Source organism: Chaetomium fimeti, assembly GCF_033439085.1.
Source record: "Chaetomium fimeti strain CBS 168.71 chromosome Unknown B0H64scaffold_9, whole genome shotgun sequence".
In the NCBI taxonomy this organism is placed as follows: Eukaryota; Fungi; Ascomycota; class Sordariomycetes; order Sordariales; family Chaetomiaceae; genus Chaetomium; species Chaetomium fimeti.
The window spans coordinates 61,784-78,689 of NW_026944337.1; the positions used below are offsets into that span (position 1 = coordinate 61,784).

Sequence of the window (16,906 nt, forward strand, 5' to 3'; positions counted from 1 at the left end):
AATATGTCGGCCATAACCGCCATCCACCCACGTGCCACTTCATGATGGGACAATGCGACACCCCTCACTGATGTGCCTCCAGCGAGACGTAAAGTGCGGGGAAGACTGAATAACTGACGCAACATGCCTCGGGTGAATTCGACCAGGACCACATCAACTGCCGGGTCCTGGTTCATTGGCGATCTTTCAAGAAACATTGAAAAGCCACAGGCGGCCTCGAGAATAAGACGATTGCCTTGGTGTAGGCTACAGATTTGTTTTACCTCATCCCTTTCAACTTAGACTCTTCCACCAAAGCTCTTGTGAGCACTAGTATCCTACCCACGATGACTGACGCCCCGCAAACCGTCGAATGGCAGGGTAAGCAGGTCCCTGTCTGGTCCATGAGGACCATTGACTACGGCCTGCTGCTCTCACAAGACCCGGCCGAAGTCGAAAAGGTGACCAAGGCGTGTCTGGAGGACGGCTACTTCCAACTCAACCTCGACGGCATCGACGGCCGTGGAATGCTCGAGGACCGCCAGGAGGTTCTGAAACTCATGCACCGCTTTTTCGAGGCCCCGATCGAGGCCAAGAACGAATATGGCCTGATCGATTCCCACCTCGGCTACGAGCCAGTTGGCAGCCGAACGGGCGCCTTCGGGCCGGGTTCCAAGGACGGATACGAGATGCTCAAGGTGTCGCGGGATGAGATCCAGCAAGGCAGCCCTCGGGTCCCGTCGCCGATCAAGAGCAGCGGTGAGCTCCACATTCTGGAGCGGGGCATTGGTAGTTGCAACATCGTCACCAAGGTCCTTCTCTCCGCTCTCTCTACCGGCATGGGCCTGACCGGAGCTGAGCGCTTCGAGAACTCGCACCGCAACGACCGCCCGTCAACCACCACACTGTCCATGATGCATTACCTCCCGGCTGAGGAGACGGGCCAAAACAAGATCGGACACCAAAAGCATACCGACATTAGCTCCTTGACGCTGCTTTTCAGCGACCAGTGGGGCCTTCAAATCCGTCCTCCTGGAGAGTGCGGCGCGCAGGAGATGGGCTTCGTCGCCCCGCAACCCGGATGCGCCTTTGTCCACGTCGGAGACTCGCTGCGCTTTGCGAGCGGCATGAAGTTCCAATCGTGCATCCACCGTGTCGTGCCCTTCAACCCAACCGAACACCGGTACTCCATCGCCTATTTCCTTCGCGCCGAGGACGACACCATGTTCCAGGACAGTGAGGGGCGGTATGTGACGGCCAAGGAGTGGCACGACGAGAAGTTCAAGGCCTTTACCGACCCGCCGGTGTGGCAGGCCATGGCACCCAAGTCCATGATCTTGGGGGGTATGAAGGAGGACGGGGCCGACGACCGGGAGCCGGTGTCGGCTTTCGTGCCGGAAATCGTCCAGCAGACCGCTGTTCAGGGATAAATCTTTCCTTCAGCTGGTTTGTCAAGAGCGAGCATTCAAATGGGCCGCCAAACCTGACCGAGTTTCGTGTATGCAATTCCAATATCTATGTAAATGAGATTGATGCCGCGTAGTTTCAACGTACCTTACTTACCAACTCAACTATACAAGTACCCCCGTGATGCCTTCAGATGCTCTAGCAGCCGGAAGCAGTGACAGTCACAAAGATGCCGTTCTGGGTTGGGCAGATAACCTAAACTAATGCTTCTGGTGACCGGACCACCGCGTGCACTAACCATCTCTCATCGGATGGAAATAAGGGGTAAGTAACGGCAGGAATTGGAGCAAAAGGAAACGCGCGAGATGTCCAAAAGCCTCCACGGTGACAACTTTTGTCAACAGAATCACCGAGACGGTAATTCACAGTACTATCATTAATAATTCCTAACCTAATAACATATTATTGATGTCCTCAACTCCACCTTCATCACGCGTCCATCAAAACTTTGATCGCAAGGTACGCAAACCTAGCCTTAAAAGATTCACCTGCATCGATCTCCCAGCCGTCTGTGCCATCGCCCTTCTCTTCAATTGGGTAGTATCCGTGACTTCCACCCCGTTGCCCATGCCTTGAGCGCCACTGCCGATACTTTGTGGATCGAAATGGTCTAGCATTTGTTCAAATAGGGTCTTGTTCCCCATCACGTCCCCGACCGTGTCTAGTAAGGGGAGTCCTGGACCATCCGTCCCGCTTGCTAGGACGCCGCTGAGAACATCAAGGAGCAAAGTCGTGGCCGGGATGGTGAAGGGAATGTGCTTCCGATTCAGAACGCTCTCGACGTAACGGATGCGCTGACCGTTGTGAAACGTAGAATTGCCCGTGGCGTTGAACTCAACCATGCCGTTGGCGAGAGCACCGCGTTGCGTTTCCAGAAATGTGGCGAGATTAGGCACCAGCTGATCGAAGTAGAAATCGCCCTCGAAGGGTGGTGTGTTGTTTCCCGGCTTCAGGTCGAGATTGTAAATGTAGACCAATCCTAGGTTGATGTCCCCCGCCATCACGTTGAACGTCACGTTGCCCAGCCCCAGTGTCAGCACTCCGGCGTTGGGAATGTTGAGGTGCCCCTTCATGTTGTGTCCAGAGGGCCCCGGCGGGATGGTGAACTGCATGTCCGACACGCCAAAGCCCTTGAGGTAGTCGAGACCCGGTACCTTGATGGTCTTGTCCAAGTCGGCTCGGTAGTCCAGTGCGCCGAGGTAGACACTGAGATCATCACCCTTGAGGCGGAGGTCGGCCCCCTCTTTGTCGAAGAATTCGTTGAACCATGCGACAAGATGTGCGTGGTCCAAAACGTCGACGACTTGGCTGGGGATGACGACATCGGTTTCGTGGTTTATGTGCTGCTCCGGCATTTGCAGCGTGAGGAAGGGCGTCCCAATATCATCAGCACCGTCAACTGGCGGTTGGAGTAAGCTGAGTGAAACGGGGTCGAGCTTAACCGGCAGGGGAGTATCGAGCGAGGTGTCCAGGCCGATGCGCAGGCGCGTTGGGTCTGTGAAGTTGAGAAAGCCCCCTTTTACAGGTAGCTCCTGGCCATCGACGATGTTTTTGATGATGGCCGGGATGATGACTTTAAACCTTGGATTATGGTTAGGCTCCGGCTAACTGTTTCGGCCAAGAGGCTCGCCATGGGGATGACTTACAGAACGGGCAATAAGATGACAAGCAAGACCACGATCGCGATCAGGTAAATCCACCATCTACGCAAGAAATGTTGCTTTATTTTTCCCCACATAGAAACAGTTCCTGGTTGTGTTTTGTCGCCAACACCATCATCAAGCGAGGAAGCAGCATCCTGGGTATTCCCCGATGGAGGTTCGAGATTTTGAGCGGCGGAGGCGTCTGACCTTTCACCAAGTTGTGCGGCCATGGCGGTTGGCTATGAGGAGCACCTTGAAACCGGGGAGCAATTGGGGATAAATGTCAGTCTCGACAGGACTCGCTAACGGGGCAACACAACAAGCACAGAGACACGCCGTGGCCTTGTTAACCCTAATGGGACCGCATGAACACGGAAAGACGATGACTGGCTGGACACCCGATAGTGAGAGATTATCTCCGGCTTGGGCCACGGGGTCTTGCTTCTAACAAGGACATTGGAGAGGGTCGTAACATTACCGGCGATGATGTCCTGGGTAAGGTACCTATGTAGGTAGGTATGGAGTGCTTGAATCATGTCACATGTGTACCGGGCGAAGGGCGAATGCCCGCAACCTCAATCGCCATCGCTCTGGACCTGCCTCATTCTGGGTTAGATTGCGATTTTCTTCGATTAGAAGGTCGTATTCTGCTTCCCCATGACCGGTGTCGATCATCCCCGCATTCTGCCGAGGAGGGGACCGTTGGCAGGCATTCTCAGCAAAATTATTGTGTTAAAACCCGCCGATGCTTGGCCTATTTCCGCTTTCGGCTTGCTCATTAAATTTCGAAATATCAAAACATGCCCGGCCCCCGGTCCTGGTTGCCCGGGGTTGAGTGAGAGCGTGGGAGCGGACCGAGGGAGGTATTATCATGAAGCTGGATTATAGCTGCTGAGGAACCTCAGCCGTTGGTCAACTCAACTTTTTGACGATGGAGGGATAGAGGCAAGAGGTTAAGAGAAATATGTTTATTAAGCTTGTAATTAATATCAGCGCCCGGCGAAGGGCCTCATAATGCGACGACTCGGACTCAGGAGAATCCCACAATCCATCGTGCAGCAATTGTGCAGCAATTGTGGACGGAATGGATGCTACATAAGTTCGCCCAGCTGTTCCTCGTTTCGTCCTGATCAACCCTCCCGCTTGCCTACAAACTCCTTCAAAATTGCATGCACGAGGTCGGCAATCGTTGCCACGAGCTTCAAGCATCAAACGTTAGCGGGGATTGGTATGGAAACAGGAGAAGGTCTTACTGGTGTCGCATCATCAATGAGTTCCGACGTTTGCGTCACAAACGTCTTGCTCAGGAGAGTGCCGGCATTGTTGATGAGTCCTATCACGCCCTTGATGCTGGCCGGGGTAAGCAGTGGCATTGCCTGGTCCACGATGCCCTTGACATCAATCTTTTTAAGAGCCTCCAGAATTGGTTTGATTGCATCGATCAAGCCGCTGAGGTCAATTCCGTCTAGCTCCTTGAGCAATGGGTCAATGATCTCAAACAATCCTTGAATATCGACTTTGTCCAGGGCGTTGATGAGGGGCACAGCGCCACCAATGAGCGTGTGTGTTTGGTTGACGAAGTTGGCGGTGAGGAGGGCCTCGGCATTATCGAGCAACGTTACGACGCCCCCAATGCCCTTGGCCGTCAGCAGGGGTGAGAGCGAATCGAGGATGTTCTTGAGGTCGAGCTCGCCTAGCATGTCCAACAACGGCGACAGCTTAGCGACAAGTTTGGCCAAGTCGATCTTGCCGAGCTGCTCGAGCAGGGGCGAAAGTTGTGTGAGGAGGGGTGAAATTTGTTTGACCAGTTTCGCGATATCGATTTCCCCGAGTGCGTTGAGCAACGGTTGAAGTTGCTTGATCAGAGCTGCCAGGTCGACCTCTGCAAGCGCCGAGACCAGCGGGACCGCGTCGCCGATAAGTGTCTTTGTGTCGCCGACGAAGTCGCTCGTGAGCAGGTTCTCTGCGTTGTCGAGCAGACCAACGATCCCCTTTATTGACTGTGGTGTCAGGAGAGGGGCAGCGGCGTCCAAAATGCCTTCAAGGTCCACACCCGCAAGTTTATCAAGCAACGGCGTGACCTTCTCGAGGAGTGGGCCAACTGACTCCAAAAGACCTCCAATGCTTTTAACAAACTCAGCCGTCAGTAAAGCCTCGGCGTTCTTCAGCAGCGTCGCGATGCCCTGCACAGACTTCGGCGTGAGAAGAGGCGCAATTGCATCCAAGATGCCTTCCAAATCCAAATCCGCGAGCTTGTCGAGCAGGGGCTGGACCTTCTCAAGCAGGGGTCCAACAGACCCTAAAAGACCACCAACTTGCTTCACGAACTGGGGCGTGAGCAAAGCCTCGGCGTTGTCCAACAACTTGACGATACCTTGGATGGACTCCGGGGCGAGAAGAGGAGCCACCGCATCGAGAAGGCCCTCGAGGTCCAGCTTGGTGAGCTGCTCTAGCAACGGGCTCAGCTGACTCAACAGTGGTGAAACATCTCCGATAAGCGTCGCTGTCTGGTTGACGAACGAAGGAGTAAGAAGAGCCGCGCCGTTTGTTACCAGGGACTCGATGTTGTTGATGTTCTTTTCGGACAGGAGCTTCAACGCCGCGCCGACCAGGCTTTCGAGGTCGACACCCTTGAGTTGGTCCAATAGGCCCTTGAGGTCGATTTCACCGAGCATGTCAATGAGCGGTCCGCCCTTTTTCAAAAGGTTCCGTATCAGGGCTGGCGCGGGCGGCTGCAGAGTCTCGGCGAGGTAGACCATCGCATCGTGGAAGCCTTCGAGAAACTCGGCTGTGAGCAGGCTTTCAAGGGCTTTTAGAAGTCCAGTGAGGTCTTCAAGGGGTTTGAAGAGACCCTTTAACACATCTCCAAAATCCCCGAGGCCGAGGAAGTCGTCGGCGGAGATGGAATCACCGGAGCCGGAACCAGACTCTGAGGCCGTTGTGGTGGTGTTTTGCCTCGCGAACTTCGGTGCGAAAAGACGCGGCTGCACGCGCTGGCTCTTGAGAAGGGCATTGAGTTCGGTCAGCGCGTCGGTGAGCTCCGACTTTGGAACAATTGCCAAGTCATGTTTTTCTAGAAGCGCGGCAAGTTCGCCCGGTGAGAGTTGGTCGGAGGGTTCTCTCGCGAGAAGGCCGACAGGGGCCGAGATTGCAAGAAGCAACTTGGAGAACCGCATGGTGCTGTTGTGACGCCGACGTTGAGTTGCTTGGATTCTGAGCTGGAATAAAAATGAAGGTTACCAGCGCTTGACCCCGGGTACCCAGAACCCGTGAGAAGGGGGAAGGACAGGGCTGAGAGGTTGGCCGAAGTGGAGAGGGCCAAAGCCAAGTTTATTCCAAGTTGAAGAGCGCGAGCATGATCCAACTAGGTTAAGGATCCTCTAGTGAACTTGGCAGATCTACCGGCCCCGGCTCGAGGGTTACTCTGCATCGGACGGACGAGCTGGTTTTTGCAGGGAGGCAGGGTAGTGTGCCAAGCATCCACCCCCCGAGAATCTGGGGTGCCCGGATGCAAACCGGGGGAGGGGGCGGGAGGCCATGGGGACTCTCAGCCCACAGATCGATCGCCCCGCCGGGCTCCGTATCTGTATACTGTGTGCGGCTTGTTTCTAAGTCGTCTGTTCATGCCGGCCTGAAATCCGCCGACAGGTGAGAAAGGGTGCGCATGCACTGGTCTACCGAGGGTGACCGTCTACCATGGCCGTGACAGCCAAATCGACCGAGGTTGTGGTGGCCTTTTCTCTCCACACGAGCATCTTCACACATGTAGTAGTTTCGCCCCAGTAACTAGACGGATGAAAGGAGCATGTGGACCTGGGCAGACAATGGAACGTCTGTCGAGGACCTCGGTGAATGGTAAGTAATAAGTAACTAGCAACATCAAAATCAACATGTTAGTTACGGGAAAAAAGTCGTGCTTCTCATTGTGACTTGGGTACCAGGTAAAGCAGGTACCTATTTATGTTGCCGCTTTGTAGTCCACCTCACCCAAACGGCCAATTACACCTACTCGGTCATAGTAGGTCCTGGCCCGGACGAAGGAATCCAGGTGCCAGTAATTCTCCCGCAACTGTTCTGCCAGCTCACGCCTCTCCGCCACTTTCTGCACTGCATCAGGTGAGTCGGGTTTCGCCCTCACCCATTCGAGCGACAGTTGCTCAAACTGGCGCAGGAGCACGGTTCGGTCTGCTTCGACCTGCTGCTTCTTCTCTAAGCCCATTCCCGCGTTCTCCCCTTTCACTGGCCCGACATAGTTGTACTCCCAGCTATCTTTACCCCCGTAACACTTTTGGAGGTTCTCTTGGGCAATGAAGCGGGCGAGATCTCCGTTGCTGCTTGTGAAGTTGATCTTGGATGCAATGACTGGGTCCAGCCACGGTTGGATCATCTTCCAGATGCCTGCGTTGTGCCCCATTAGCAATAACTCCTTCCAAATAAACTCTGTTACGGAGTGTGACTGACCCCAGAAAACGAAGGGTGCGTTGTGAATAAGCACCACACCTAAATATTCCGGGTATCTCGCCTCAAAAACCTGGACTAAAAACTTGACCACATGAAAGTCCATATTCTTCAGGCCGAAGCCAGTGAGGTCGAAAATGAGGCAGGCCTTCTCGTTAGGGTGCCGGATCATGGTCCTGATGGTCTCAATGTTGTGCAGCACGAAGGCTTCCATGGATTCGGGCGACTGGAGTTTTGGGTCGTGTAGGCGAACCTTGATGATGAAAACGGGGCGCTGCTCCTTGTCGGAACCGCGGATGTAGGCCTTCCCGGACTGGTACTGGGCCAAGAATCGTTTCTCGTCGTCCGATTGGGTTTCAGCCAGCCCGATGCTGTCGCCCTTGTTGACAATGTCATCTTCGAGTCGCCGCTCGTGGCGCCAGTTGAGAGCAGAGACCAACATAGCCACCGCCTTTTCCACGTCCCACTTCCGAGCACGGAGGAAGCGAAGCACCAAGACGTCCGGGTGGTCTGCGAGTATAAACGTCCAGAGCCGATGCCGGAAACCGTCGGCCGACTTGTCGCTGAGGTGCTCCCGGAACTCCTGCGTCTGGTTCGGTGTCTCAAGCTTGGCGCTCTCCTCGACGCCGCATAGCCGGAGGAGATGAATCCATGCTTCCTGTAACTTACCCTCCTCTTCGACTGTAAGGCTGTCGAGGTGCCCGGGGGAAGTCGTTGCTGCTTCGTCAGGCATTTTGAAGTTCAGGTGAGGAGATGGGAGGTTGACGAGAAGGAAATTGAGTAATAGCGGTGAAGGAGTTTGGGCCGAGAAATGCGGAAGCAGCTCTTTGTCACAGCAACGTTAACCCAATCCATAAGATGTCAATAGATTGGTTCAGTATGTGACAATTTTGGACTTGCTGCCCTCTCGTCGTGAGTTATGAGGCTCATAAACAGAGCCAAGTTAGCCAACTCATCATCCTTCCCAGATGTGTGGTGCCTTGAACTGGATGCAAGCTCGGCAGCGCTCGGAAAGCAGCCCCGAATTCGGACAGAGGCGCCGTCGCTCCACCATTGTACATGAAGATCGCCTGAGGCCCCTGCACCCCGCATTTCGGTGAAGATCTCGAGCCCCTGAATACCGAGAGAGTGGAGTGTTGCGAGCCCGGCTGCCCGGGCAGGTCACGCGGAGCATGGGAACAGCCGGCATTCACAGATAATACTGGCAACGGCTATGCAGGTGTGGGCTGGATGACCCGTCGGGATCATGAACCTCACTACGAATACACATGGATGTGCATGTGCATGGTTGACATCATAGTACCAGAGTGCCAGGGAACTCAAGGCTCAGGCCCCGAAGGGTTTGGTCGCGGAATGAATGGGGGGAATATGCGCGGGGTTACGGTGATGTGATTGTCAGGTTACTCCTATTTACTTTCAAGCTTAAGAAAACTCCAAATCTGTCGATACACTGCCCCATTTTGCCCGCGCCATATCCGCAAAGTAATTCGTCTTTGCTGCCCAAACCCCTGTTCCCGCCTTGGGTAGCACCTCCCTCACCGTCTTGAGGTATGTGGAATTCAAGCTCATCATGGGCTTATCCGGCATGGACCGCGACGGTCGCGGGACCGCCACCGTAGCCTTCCTCCCTTGCATCTCCCGGAGGATGCGCACGAACAGACGAGCACTGACATCGGCCCCCAACGTCCAGGATGCCGTCTCGTAGCCGGTGAGGAAGAGTAGGTTAGGCACCCCTTCAAGCATAGCAGCCCTCCAGGCAAACTTCTCAGACCACTCAAAGGGCCGGCCGTCGACCGCGAATCGGATCCCGCCACCAAACCGAAGCTTCAGCCCTGTCGCGGTGACGATGACGTCCGGGTGCAGGCGCTCGCCCGAGTCCAGCTCGATGGTCTTGCTGGTCACGGTTTTGATCGTGCCCGTGACCACGTTGCCTTTCCCAGACCGGAGCGCGGCAAAGAAGTCGCCGTCAACACAGGCGCAGAAACGTTGCTCCCAGGGATTGTACCGCGGCTTGAAGTTAGGGTCCCATGGGATGTCCGGCGGCAGCTGCTTGATGGTGACGTGTTTGATGATGAGCTTGGCCAGCCCGGGCCATGCCCGACAGAGAACGGTGGTCAGGTGGCTCCTGAGAAGCCACATGATGCGGTTGAGGTAGTGAGCCACGCTGATGGGGAGGATCGCGAAAAGAAGTGCGGTTATGATGCTGTTTGATGGGAGGGAAAACACGTAGCCGGGACTTCTCTGCAGCATGGTGACCTGTTTCGCCTTTTCAGCCATCGCGGGGAGCACGGTCACGGCGGTAGCGCCGCTACCAATGATCACGACCTTCTTGCCATTGTAGTCGTAGTCCTCGGGCCAGAATTGTGGATGGATAACCCGTCCAGCAAAGTTCTCAATGCCGGGAATCGCCGCTTCCAGGGGCTTCTCGTAGTCGTAGTAGCCCGTGCCGAGCAGCAAGAATCGTGACCGGATAGTGATGGGTTGGTCTTGTCCCGTCACTTCAACCTGCAGGACCCAATTCTTGTCCGCCGGGCTCCAGTTCGCCGACGCCACGCTGTGGCGGTAAAGGATGTGCTGATCGATGCCTTGAGACTCGGCTGACTGCCTCATATAAGTTTTGATTTGCTCGGCGGACGCAAGCGAGACATTGTGCTTCCACGGGCTCCAGGGAAACCCGAAAGTGAAGATATCCGAGTCGGAGCGGATGCCGGGGTAACGAAACAGGTCCCACGTTCCCCCGAGTGAGTCCCGTCCTTCTAGAATGGCGTAACTTGTCTCGGCTGGTCCTTCGGTTTGGATTCGGTACGCGGCGTTAATGCCCGAGATGCCAGCGCCGATGATGATGGTGTCGAAGAACATGCCGTTATCCGACTGTCCGCGGGGGTTGCCGTTGGCCATGGCGGTGCAGCGAGGTCCGGGAATATGTGCAAGGGAGTGATGAGGCTCAGGAAATGTCTCTTGTGAGTGCCACTTGGGCTTTGGTTGATGTACTCGATCCTCTCTGTGAATAAATTTTCACCATCGCTAGCCATGCGGGATCGGTTCCTTCGCGGCCGCGTATGTTGTTCGGACAAGTCCCGATGCACCTCGCAAGTTGATCGCCGGGCGCCGGAGCTCTTCCGAACAATACTCCGCGTTACGTGGCGCGAGAACTCCACCATGCGCGTCGGCACTCAGGGGTCGCAAGCTGAGTCCAGATCGGGCTCGATGGGTAGCAGGGGGCACCTACTCGGGACATTCTCCATCGTATAATTCGCTGCATTGTCTGGAAGGGAGCGTCGCATCCAGTACCAACCTCGCAAACCGTGGGCACATCATGGCGGACCACGCGGACCAACTCGGAAGCCATGCCAGAAGCGAGCACAGTTCAAGCTCGAGCGACCATTACTGTACGAATGTTGCATTTTTTGCTTGTTTCCGCGTGCTTTCCTCCACCCCGCATGAGTCCAATTCCCCACAGCCCCAATGCTTGATTTCGACCCTGGACCTCGGCTCCAGATTCGATTCCCCCCCCACGTTGTTTTTCCATTCGCCTCAGAATGACACAATTTCACAATTTACCTCGGAGTGTCTTTTTGTGAAGCATTTACCATGTGAGTTCATGGTCATGAGCACGACGCTAGTTTGGCTTGAAGGCCTCGTACGTTCCTGCATTCATCGATCTACGTTGTCGGAAGCTAGTCCATTTCAGAGATACCCTTAGAGCCCACCTGTCTGGAGTCCTCCCGGAAACTAGACAGGTCCCAGCTAGCCCAGATGCATGCCCGCCGTTGCCAAGAACTTGCCGGACTCCTTCGCTGCCTCCTCAGCCTCCCGCTCAAACCCAAGCCTGGAGCCGAGCAAGAGAATGTCGTGAGGGCATTGCCTGGACACGCCCAGGTGCACTTTCCAGCCAATATCCCCGTAGCGTTGCGCGAAGACCTGTATATCGTCCCAGAGTACTTCTCGGTCGCCTCCATGGAGGAACATGGGCATGTCGGCCATGGGCGGCGTGAAAGGGTGGTGAAGCGGGGAAAGGTACGGTCCTGACGGGTCCATGTTCCCAGACACGGAAGCGGCGCCCCAGCGGCCGAATTCCATGTTGAGGTAGTCCGTCTTGTAGTTCGGCGACTGCCGCATGTCTTGGTCGATCGCCGCTCCCACATCTACCCACGGCGACCAGAGCGCAACAGCGCCTGGGGCGGGGATGTCTAGCTCGGCACCGTGCTCGTGGATGTAGCGTAGTAGACCCAGAGCAATATTGCCACCGGCCGAGTCGCCCGAAAAAACGATTTGACGAGCGGGGATCCCTTTTTCGTGGAGGAGCCAGAGATAGGCCGTAAGCGCATCTTGCACTGGCGCCGGAAACCGTCCGTTGGTGCCGCTGGAGAGCCGATATTGCGGCGTGCAAACGAGCTTGCAGCCCATGTGCTGAATCAAAGTCCGAGCTAGATATCCCGTGTCCTCATCACGCCCGTTACCAACGGCGAATCCACCACCGTGGAAGTGCAACACCACGGTCAGCTCCGGTCGCACCAGTGCTGGGGGTGGCGGCCGTGCTGGTGTCCAGGTTGCGCCAATGGCCTCAGGCTGGATCCCGGCATCTGAGAGGGCTCCTGTGTAGAGCTTCGGTGACCGTGGGTGCATCACTTCGAATCGGTTGCGTTCGCCGCCGGGGCGAAGAGTGAGTCGGTCTCCCCAACGCAGGCGGGACCAGTAGAGGAGTACCAGCTTGACCACCCGCATACGGGCCGCTTGGTTAAGTGACCACCCGGTGATGGGTCGTGTCTGCGGGAACAAGGTCAAAAGTATGTCAAGGGCAAAATGAGCGAGTAAAAATGGTGTGGTGAGGATGGTGTAGCAATACGTGAACAGGAGCATCACGCGGGGTGGTTTTCCTGTGCGAACTTGAGGAGGTTTCGCGTTTGGTGTTCGTGCCATCTCCATGTTGCGAGTGTTCGTATGGCTGGTGCGGAGGCTGCTGGTGTTTGAAGTTTAGGTTGAGGTCGGTCTGGTGCGTGAGGTCCCATTTTTGTATACTTGGGGGTTGCGTGGGTCTGGGATTTTTACCCATTTACCCCCTACTCCGTAGTAGGGGGTAAATGGGTAAAAATCCCAGACCCACGCAACCCCCAAGTACGGGCTCCGGACCCGACTCACCCGAGGCGGCAGAGGCCGAGGAGGGTGGGGGGGATATGGACCGGGATCAGTGCATGCTGCTCGTAATCCCGATATCTTGCCAGTCCACAAGACTATTTCGTACACAAGCGGGTTTTCCCTCGCTTGCAGCTAACCGCGGGTCATTTTCCTTGGGACAAATAGGGAAGAATCAACATATTATTGTTAGTGAATAGTGGTATTTGCGAACTACCTACCTACAGATATAGGCACGTACCGAGGTAGTTGTCTCCGATCGGTCAAAGTCACTGACGGTTGGTTAATGGCATCAAGCAGGAAATTGGAAAAACGACTGAAAAAGCTAGGTACCTAGGTAGGTAGGTATTTGAGCACAGGTATCGAACAGCATGATTTGAGCAAGCGCTTGGATTCTTGTTCCTCACTGTTTTGACCAACACGGCGTGAAACTTAGCATTCCTCTGGTACATATCAGAATGCTACATGGCTACGGCTTCACTGCCCCCTTTGCAACAGCATCACGCAAGAGTTCCTGCAGCCATGTCGGCCAGCCCCTTATGCCGGATATGCCCGTGGCGGAGCTCGGGATCACCAACTGACCACCCCTCCGGCTCTTGATCTGAACAACCACTTCATCCGCAATCCGGTCGCTTGTCAGCATCCGGACCCCAGCACGCTCAAGGCGGCCAGAAAACCCGTCAAGGAGTGGTGTCTTGACAAAGTTGGGGTGGATTACGGACGTCAGCACGTTCGGTGCCTTGTATTGGTGTTTGATCTCAGACGCGAGCGACTCGTGAAACGCTAGGGCGCCGGCTTTTGTTGCCGAATAATCAGCGGCCGTGGCGAGAGCGACAAAGGACGCGATGCTCGCCACAGTCACAACATGGCCCTTGTTGAGCTGGACCATGCGGGGAAGAAATTGCTGCGTCGTGAACCACAGGGACATGACGTTGACGCCGAATATTTTACGGAGGTACTCCTCTGGCGTCTTGAGGATGGGCATAGGCCGGGCGATCCCCGCGTTGTTGACGAGAATAGAGGGGTGCCCAAACTCGCTGCGGACAGCATCTGCCGCTGCCGCGACAGATTCGGCCGACGTCACATCGCAGTGGAAGAATCGGATGCGCGCATTCCCCTGGAACTCCTTGGGTAGGCCCTGGATGTCCAGCACGGCAACACGAACACCAAGGGCCACGAGTCTCTCCACGATGCCCTTCCCAATACCACTCGAACCACCCGTGACCACGGCAATTTCGTTTGGCCAGTCCCAGCCTTTCGCCGCCGTGAGACGCCAAGAGTTCGAAGCCATGGTGTTTAGGGCCCCGTTCACTGCGCGGACGAGGCTCAACACGGTGAGAACCCGCAGAGCAGTTGCCACAAGGGGTTGTGGTAGAGACAGGATCGGTGCCATAACCTGCTCGGGGAGGACTTTGACGGCCGAGGCGATGATGTGGCGTACGGCATCCGGGTAGTAGGTGATGGTCACTAGCATTGGGCCGGATAAGAGAGGCGAGAGGACAATGCGGCCCGCGGCTGCTATCATGTCGACAGCGGGAGAGTAGAGGAATGAAGCCATGACGAGGAGATGGGTTCAGGAGACGAGAAAGTGTGAGTTGCGAGGTCGTGAGGCAGGCGGGCTGGCGAGGTTATTGGGATGTGAGAGGAACTTGGCGATTAGCCTTGACGAAATGGGCGCCGGGAGGGTGCTAAGAGAGTATGGGAACATGCTGAAGTTAGTCTCACATTCTAGTCTAGATATACAATATCCATCTTCATGATTCGTGCTGGAGCTGCACAGTCCTGTGAATTTCTGGTGTTGATGTTGAGGATGCCCTCAACACCACCCCTGAAAGGATCTGCAGCAGTGCTCCATTGGACTGGGATGTGAGCCCGGACACAACCTCGGCATGCATCGCAAGCTAAACCGTACCGAGTAAGGTGCGCTCAAGTGACGCGCTTGCCCTTGGCCCGTTGTCGACGCGGCACTGCTGGCATCGCAAACTCGGCCTTCTCCCCAGATTTGTACTCGGCCCAATATTCTCCCACCTCCTCCACCTTTCGGCATTGCGACGGTTCCATATCGCCCGCTTCCGGTTTTAGGTCAACTTTGGGCTGGGAAGGATGGTGTTTCCAGGACATTTCAGCAGGGGTTGTTTGCGCTGTCGCCAGCGGAAAGTAAAGGTTGGTGTTGGATGCTGCCGTCCCCCCTGGCCTCTCTGACGCAGGAGCTAACTGCCAGTGGCCGAAAGTGCGACGAAACCAGACCGTCATGTCGCCGTTGCTTAATCTACGGCAAACCATGCACTGGATACACCGACCAGTTCCAGTTTCGACACCGCTCAAGTCCCGCCTCCGTCGTAGCTGCTGCTGGTGCAGTCTCAACACAGGAATGCACGCAAGAACAGGGGAGCAAAGGCCCGAGACGCCGAAGCCCTCAGCAACCCGGGGTGGCCGCGAGGGCTGGTGAACAACGACAACGACGAAAACAACAACCGATACCATCACTCCTGCCGCCAACGTCACCCCGACAAGAACAGCAACAAACCGTCGAGAACGGCCGTTTGAGCCGTGCTCTTCCTCGCGCACCCGATCCCTGCTACGACCACGTATCTCTGTTCTACTTCATCCATCGTTTCGTCACACCAAACCGAGAAGACGGTTTCCCCGGGCACTTGAGCTTCCTTCCCACCCTATATGACTCCCACAGCCATGGCCTCTTGGAGGCGTCCACCCTTAGTGTCGCTCAGATGGCGGCTTACAACAAATTCGGTGGCGAGAAGTTCCGCGTTCAGTCGTACGAGAATTACAGCCGCGCCATCCGCATGCTGCAGAACCTCCTACAATCCGAAGAGGAAGCCAAGGATGACAAGGTGATAACATCTGTCCTGCTCCTGTGCATGTTGAACGACATCAGCGGCGAGCGGCCGGGTGGCCCCCGCGAGCACGCTCCTGGCCTTTACTACCTTGTGGAGAAACGGGGGCCGGAGCAGATTGCGACCTCCCAGGGAGCTGAGCTCCTCTTCTTAGCCCTCATCCGGTTGGTAAGTTGTAACGTGGCGCCATATCGGCTCCGTTGCTAGCTATGCTTCTAAGAAACAATACTGACCCTCTGGTAGCATGTTTATTCGTTCCTAAATGACGACGACACTTACGTGGATCCTGGGACCATTGCCACTGCCTGGGGCGCCTTCAACCCCCTCCTGCGTGCCCTGGGAATGATGTCGAAGACGCTGGTGCTACGGCACAAGTTGCTATCGAGGAGTGCTCAGCTCGATGTCGAAGAACAAGTGTCCGTGATACAAACATGCTCCGAGACGCTTGACGACTTCCACCTCTGGGACGTCGAGGCTGCGGATTATTGGCATAGTATGTTTAAGGGGCGCGGGTCACCTACGGCACTGGGACAAGTTGCATCTGGGACAACTCACTACGACGTTGAAACGGCGTGCACCATCATTCTAATTCGGTCTGCACGCCTCATCTTGCTGGTGAGCATGATCACATACCACTATCAACAGGAACAGTGGGGCGGCGGCATTGGGACGACGTTGGACGAGTATCTCCCGTTCCTTGAGATGGACGTCGCTGCCGTGATAGACGACATCCTCGCGACCGTGCCATACGCGCTGGGCGATGTTGGTCAAGGCGGCCTCCCCGGCACCGTCCCCCACGACGGGGCCGCGGCCATAGTCATCGTTCAGTCGATCCGGCTAGTGTCATCCTGCGCGTACGTGACCCCGGAACAGAACATGAAGGCAATGGAGATTCTGGCACGGCTTAATGGCGGGATTGGAATTCGAGCCGCGGTTGCCGTGGGAGAGGACAACATTGGCAAGACACGGTGGGCGCAAGAGCAGATCTCCCTGCGTTCGTGGATAAACCCGGGCGTGGGATGGAGTCCCAGCTCGGCAGAAGACACTCTTTCTCCGGTGGTGGCTACTCCGCCGCAATGTACAGTGACAGGTTCGGTGCAAGATGGAAGCCCAGTGCTGGATTTCGGATACATGGTTGGGTCTTGATTCAGGGTGTATTTCTCCCCTCGGCTTGGAATGGAAGTTAGGTCCTTGTAAATCCGGTTTTAGCACGATAATATCCACGGATTCGATCACCTTGTTGTGCCCTTGACGTAGCATACTCGCGAGTGAAGCTTTGGCAGATGACTGGGAAGATTCACAAGACAACAACGCCTGCATTTGCGTCATGCTTTTCTAGCAAGACCTCGGTTTATCGTCTTTGCTGGTCTT

The 16,906-nt window shown here is 55.7% G+C and overlaps 7 protein-coding genes across 7 annotated transcripts; 2 read left to right on the forward strand and 5 right to left on the reverse strand.

Annotated features, from left to right (window-relative positions):
- Positions 1–53: 53 nt before the first annotated feature.
- Positions 54–1,566, forward strand: B0H64DRAFT_408925 (uncharacterized protein). Its single transcript, XM_062804681.1, has one exon. It carries the CDS (start codon positions 327–329, stop codon positions 1,407–1,409), a length of 1,083 nt encoding a protein of 360 aa, XP_062654930.1. The 5' UTR covers positions 54–326; the 3' UTR covers positions 1,410–1,566.
- A 234-nt stretch (positions 1,567–1,800) lies between these two features.
- Positions 1,801–3,763, reverse strand: B0H64DRAFT_408926 (uncharacterized protein). Its single transcript, XM_062804682.1, has 2 exons — positions 3,093–3,763; positions 1,801–3,027 (listed from the first exon to the last, which is right to left on the reverse strand). The coding sequence occupies exons 1-2, from the start codon at positions 3,317–3,319 to the stop codon at positions 1,887–1,889; spliced, it is 1,368 nt and encodes a 455-aa protein (XP_062654931.1). The 5' UTR covers positions 3,320–3,763; the 3' UTR covers positions 1,801–1,886.
- Positions 3,764–4,129: 366 nt separating this feature from the next.
- Positions 4,130–6,265, reverse strand: B0H64DRAFT_427027 (uncharacterized protein; the record flags this gene model as incomplete). Its single annotated transcript, XM_062805759.1, has 2 exons — positions 4,130–4,288; positions 4,343–6,265. The coding sequence occupies 2 exons, from the start codon at positions 6,263–6,265 to the stop codon at positions 4,220–4,222; spliced, it is 1,992 nt and encodes a 663-aa protein (XP_062654932.1). The 3' UTR covers positions 4,130–4,219.
- A 723-nt stretch (positions 6,266–6,988) lies between these two features.
- B0H64DRAFT_245131 (CRAL-TRIO domain-containing protein) lies at positions 6,989–8,391 on the reverse strand. Its single transcript, XM_062799899.1, has 2 exons — positions 7,551–8,391; positions 6,989–7,487 (listed from the first exon to the last, which is right to left on the reverse strand). Exons 1-2 carry the CDS (start codon positions 8,278–8,280, stop codon positions 7,048–7,050), a joined length of 1,170 nt encoding a protein of 389 aa, XP_062654933.1. The 5' UTR covers positions 8,281–8,391; the 3' UTR covers positions 6,989–7,047.
- A 529-nt stretch (positions 8,392–8,920) lies between these two features.
- On the reverse strand, positions 8,921–12,582 carry B0H64DRAFT_427029 (uncharacterized protein). Its single transcript, XM_062805760.1, has 3 exons — positions 11,329–12,582; positions 11,192–11,195; positions 8,921–10,418 (listed from the first exon to the last, which is right to left on the reverse strand). The coding sequence occupies exons 1-3, from the start codon at positions 12,471–12,473 to the stop codon at positions 8,970–8,972; spliced, it is 2,598 nt and encodes an 865-aa protein (XP_062654934.1). The 5' UTR covers positions 12,474–12,582; the 3' UTR covers positions 8,921–8,969.
- Positions 12,583–13,005: 423 nt separating this feature from the next.
- Positions 13,006–14,238, reverse strand: B0H64DRAFT_366666 (uncharacterized protein; the record flags this gene model as incomplete). Its single annotated transcript, XM_062801916.1, has 1 exon — positions 13,006–14,238. One exon carries the CDS (start codon positions 14,236–14,238, stop codon positions 13,150–13,152), a length of 1,089 nt encoding a protein of 362 aa, XP_062654935.1. The 3' UTR covers positions 13,006–13,149.
- Positions 14,239–14,657: 419 nt separating this feature from the next.
- Positions 14,658–16,760, forward strand: B0H64DRAFT_348602 (uncharacterized protein). Its single transcript, XM_062801386.1, has 3 exons — positions 14,658–14,843; positions 14,912–15,703; positions 15,779–16,760. Exons 1-3 carry the CDS (start codon positions 14,784–14,786, stop codon positions 16,679–16,681), a joined length of 1,755 nt encoding a protein of 584 aa, XP_062654936.1. The 5' UTR covers positions 14,658–14,783; the 3' UTR covers positions 16,682–16,760.
- Positions 16,761–16,906: the final 146 nt, after the last annotated feature.

Coding starts and splice junctions, on each gene's coding strand:
- B0H64DRAFT_408925 (XM_062804681.1), top strand. CDS start 327: ATGACTGACGCCCCGCAAACCGTCGAATGGCAGGGTAAGCAGGTCCCT.
- B0H64DRAFT_408926 (XM_062804682.1), bottom strand. CDS start 3,319: ATGGCCGCACAACTTGGTGAAAGGTCAGACGCCTCCGCCGCTCAAAAT. Junction 3,028..3,092: donor GTCATCTTATTGCCCGTTCT/GTAAGTCATCCC, acceptor CCATAATCCAAG/GTTTAAAGTCATCATCCCGG.
- B0H64DRAFT_245131 (XM_062799899.1), bottom strand. CDS start 8,280: ATGCCTGACGAAGCAGCAACGACTTCCCCCGGGCACCTCGACAGCCTT. Junction 7,488..7,550: donor CGCACCCTTCGTTTTCTGGG/GTCAGTCACACT, acceptor GGCACAACGCAG/GCATCTGGAAGATGATCCAA.
- B0H64DRAFT_427029 (XM_062805760.1), bottom strand. CDS start 12,473: ATGGAGATGGCACGAACACCAAACGCGAAACCTCCTCAAGTTCGCACA.
- B0H64DRAFT_348602 (XM_062801386.1), top strand. CDS start 14,784: ATGGTGTTTCCAGGACATTTCAGCAGGGGTTGTTTGCGCTGTCGCCAG. Junction 14,844..14,911: donor GTCGCCAGCGGAAAGTAAAG/GTTGGTGTTGGA, acceptor AGTGGCCGAAAG/TGCGACGAAACCAGACCGTC. Junction 15,704..15,778: donor TCTTAGCCCTCATCCGGTTG/GTAAGTTGTAAC, acceptor ACCCTCTGGTAG/CATGTTTATTCGTTCCTAAA.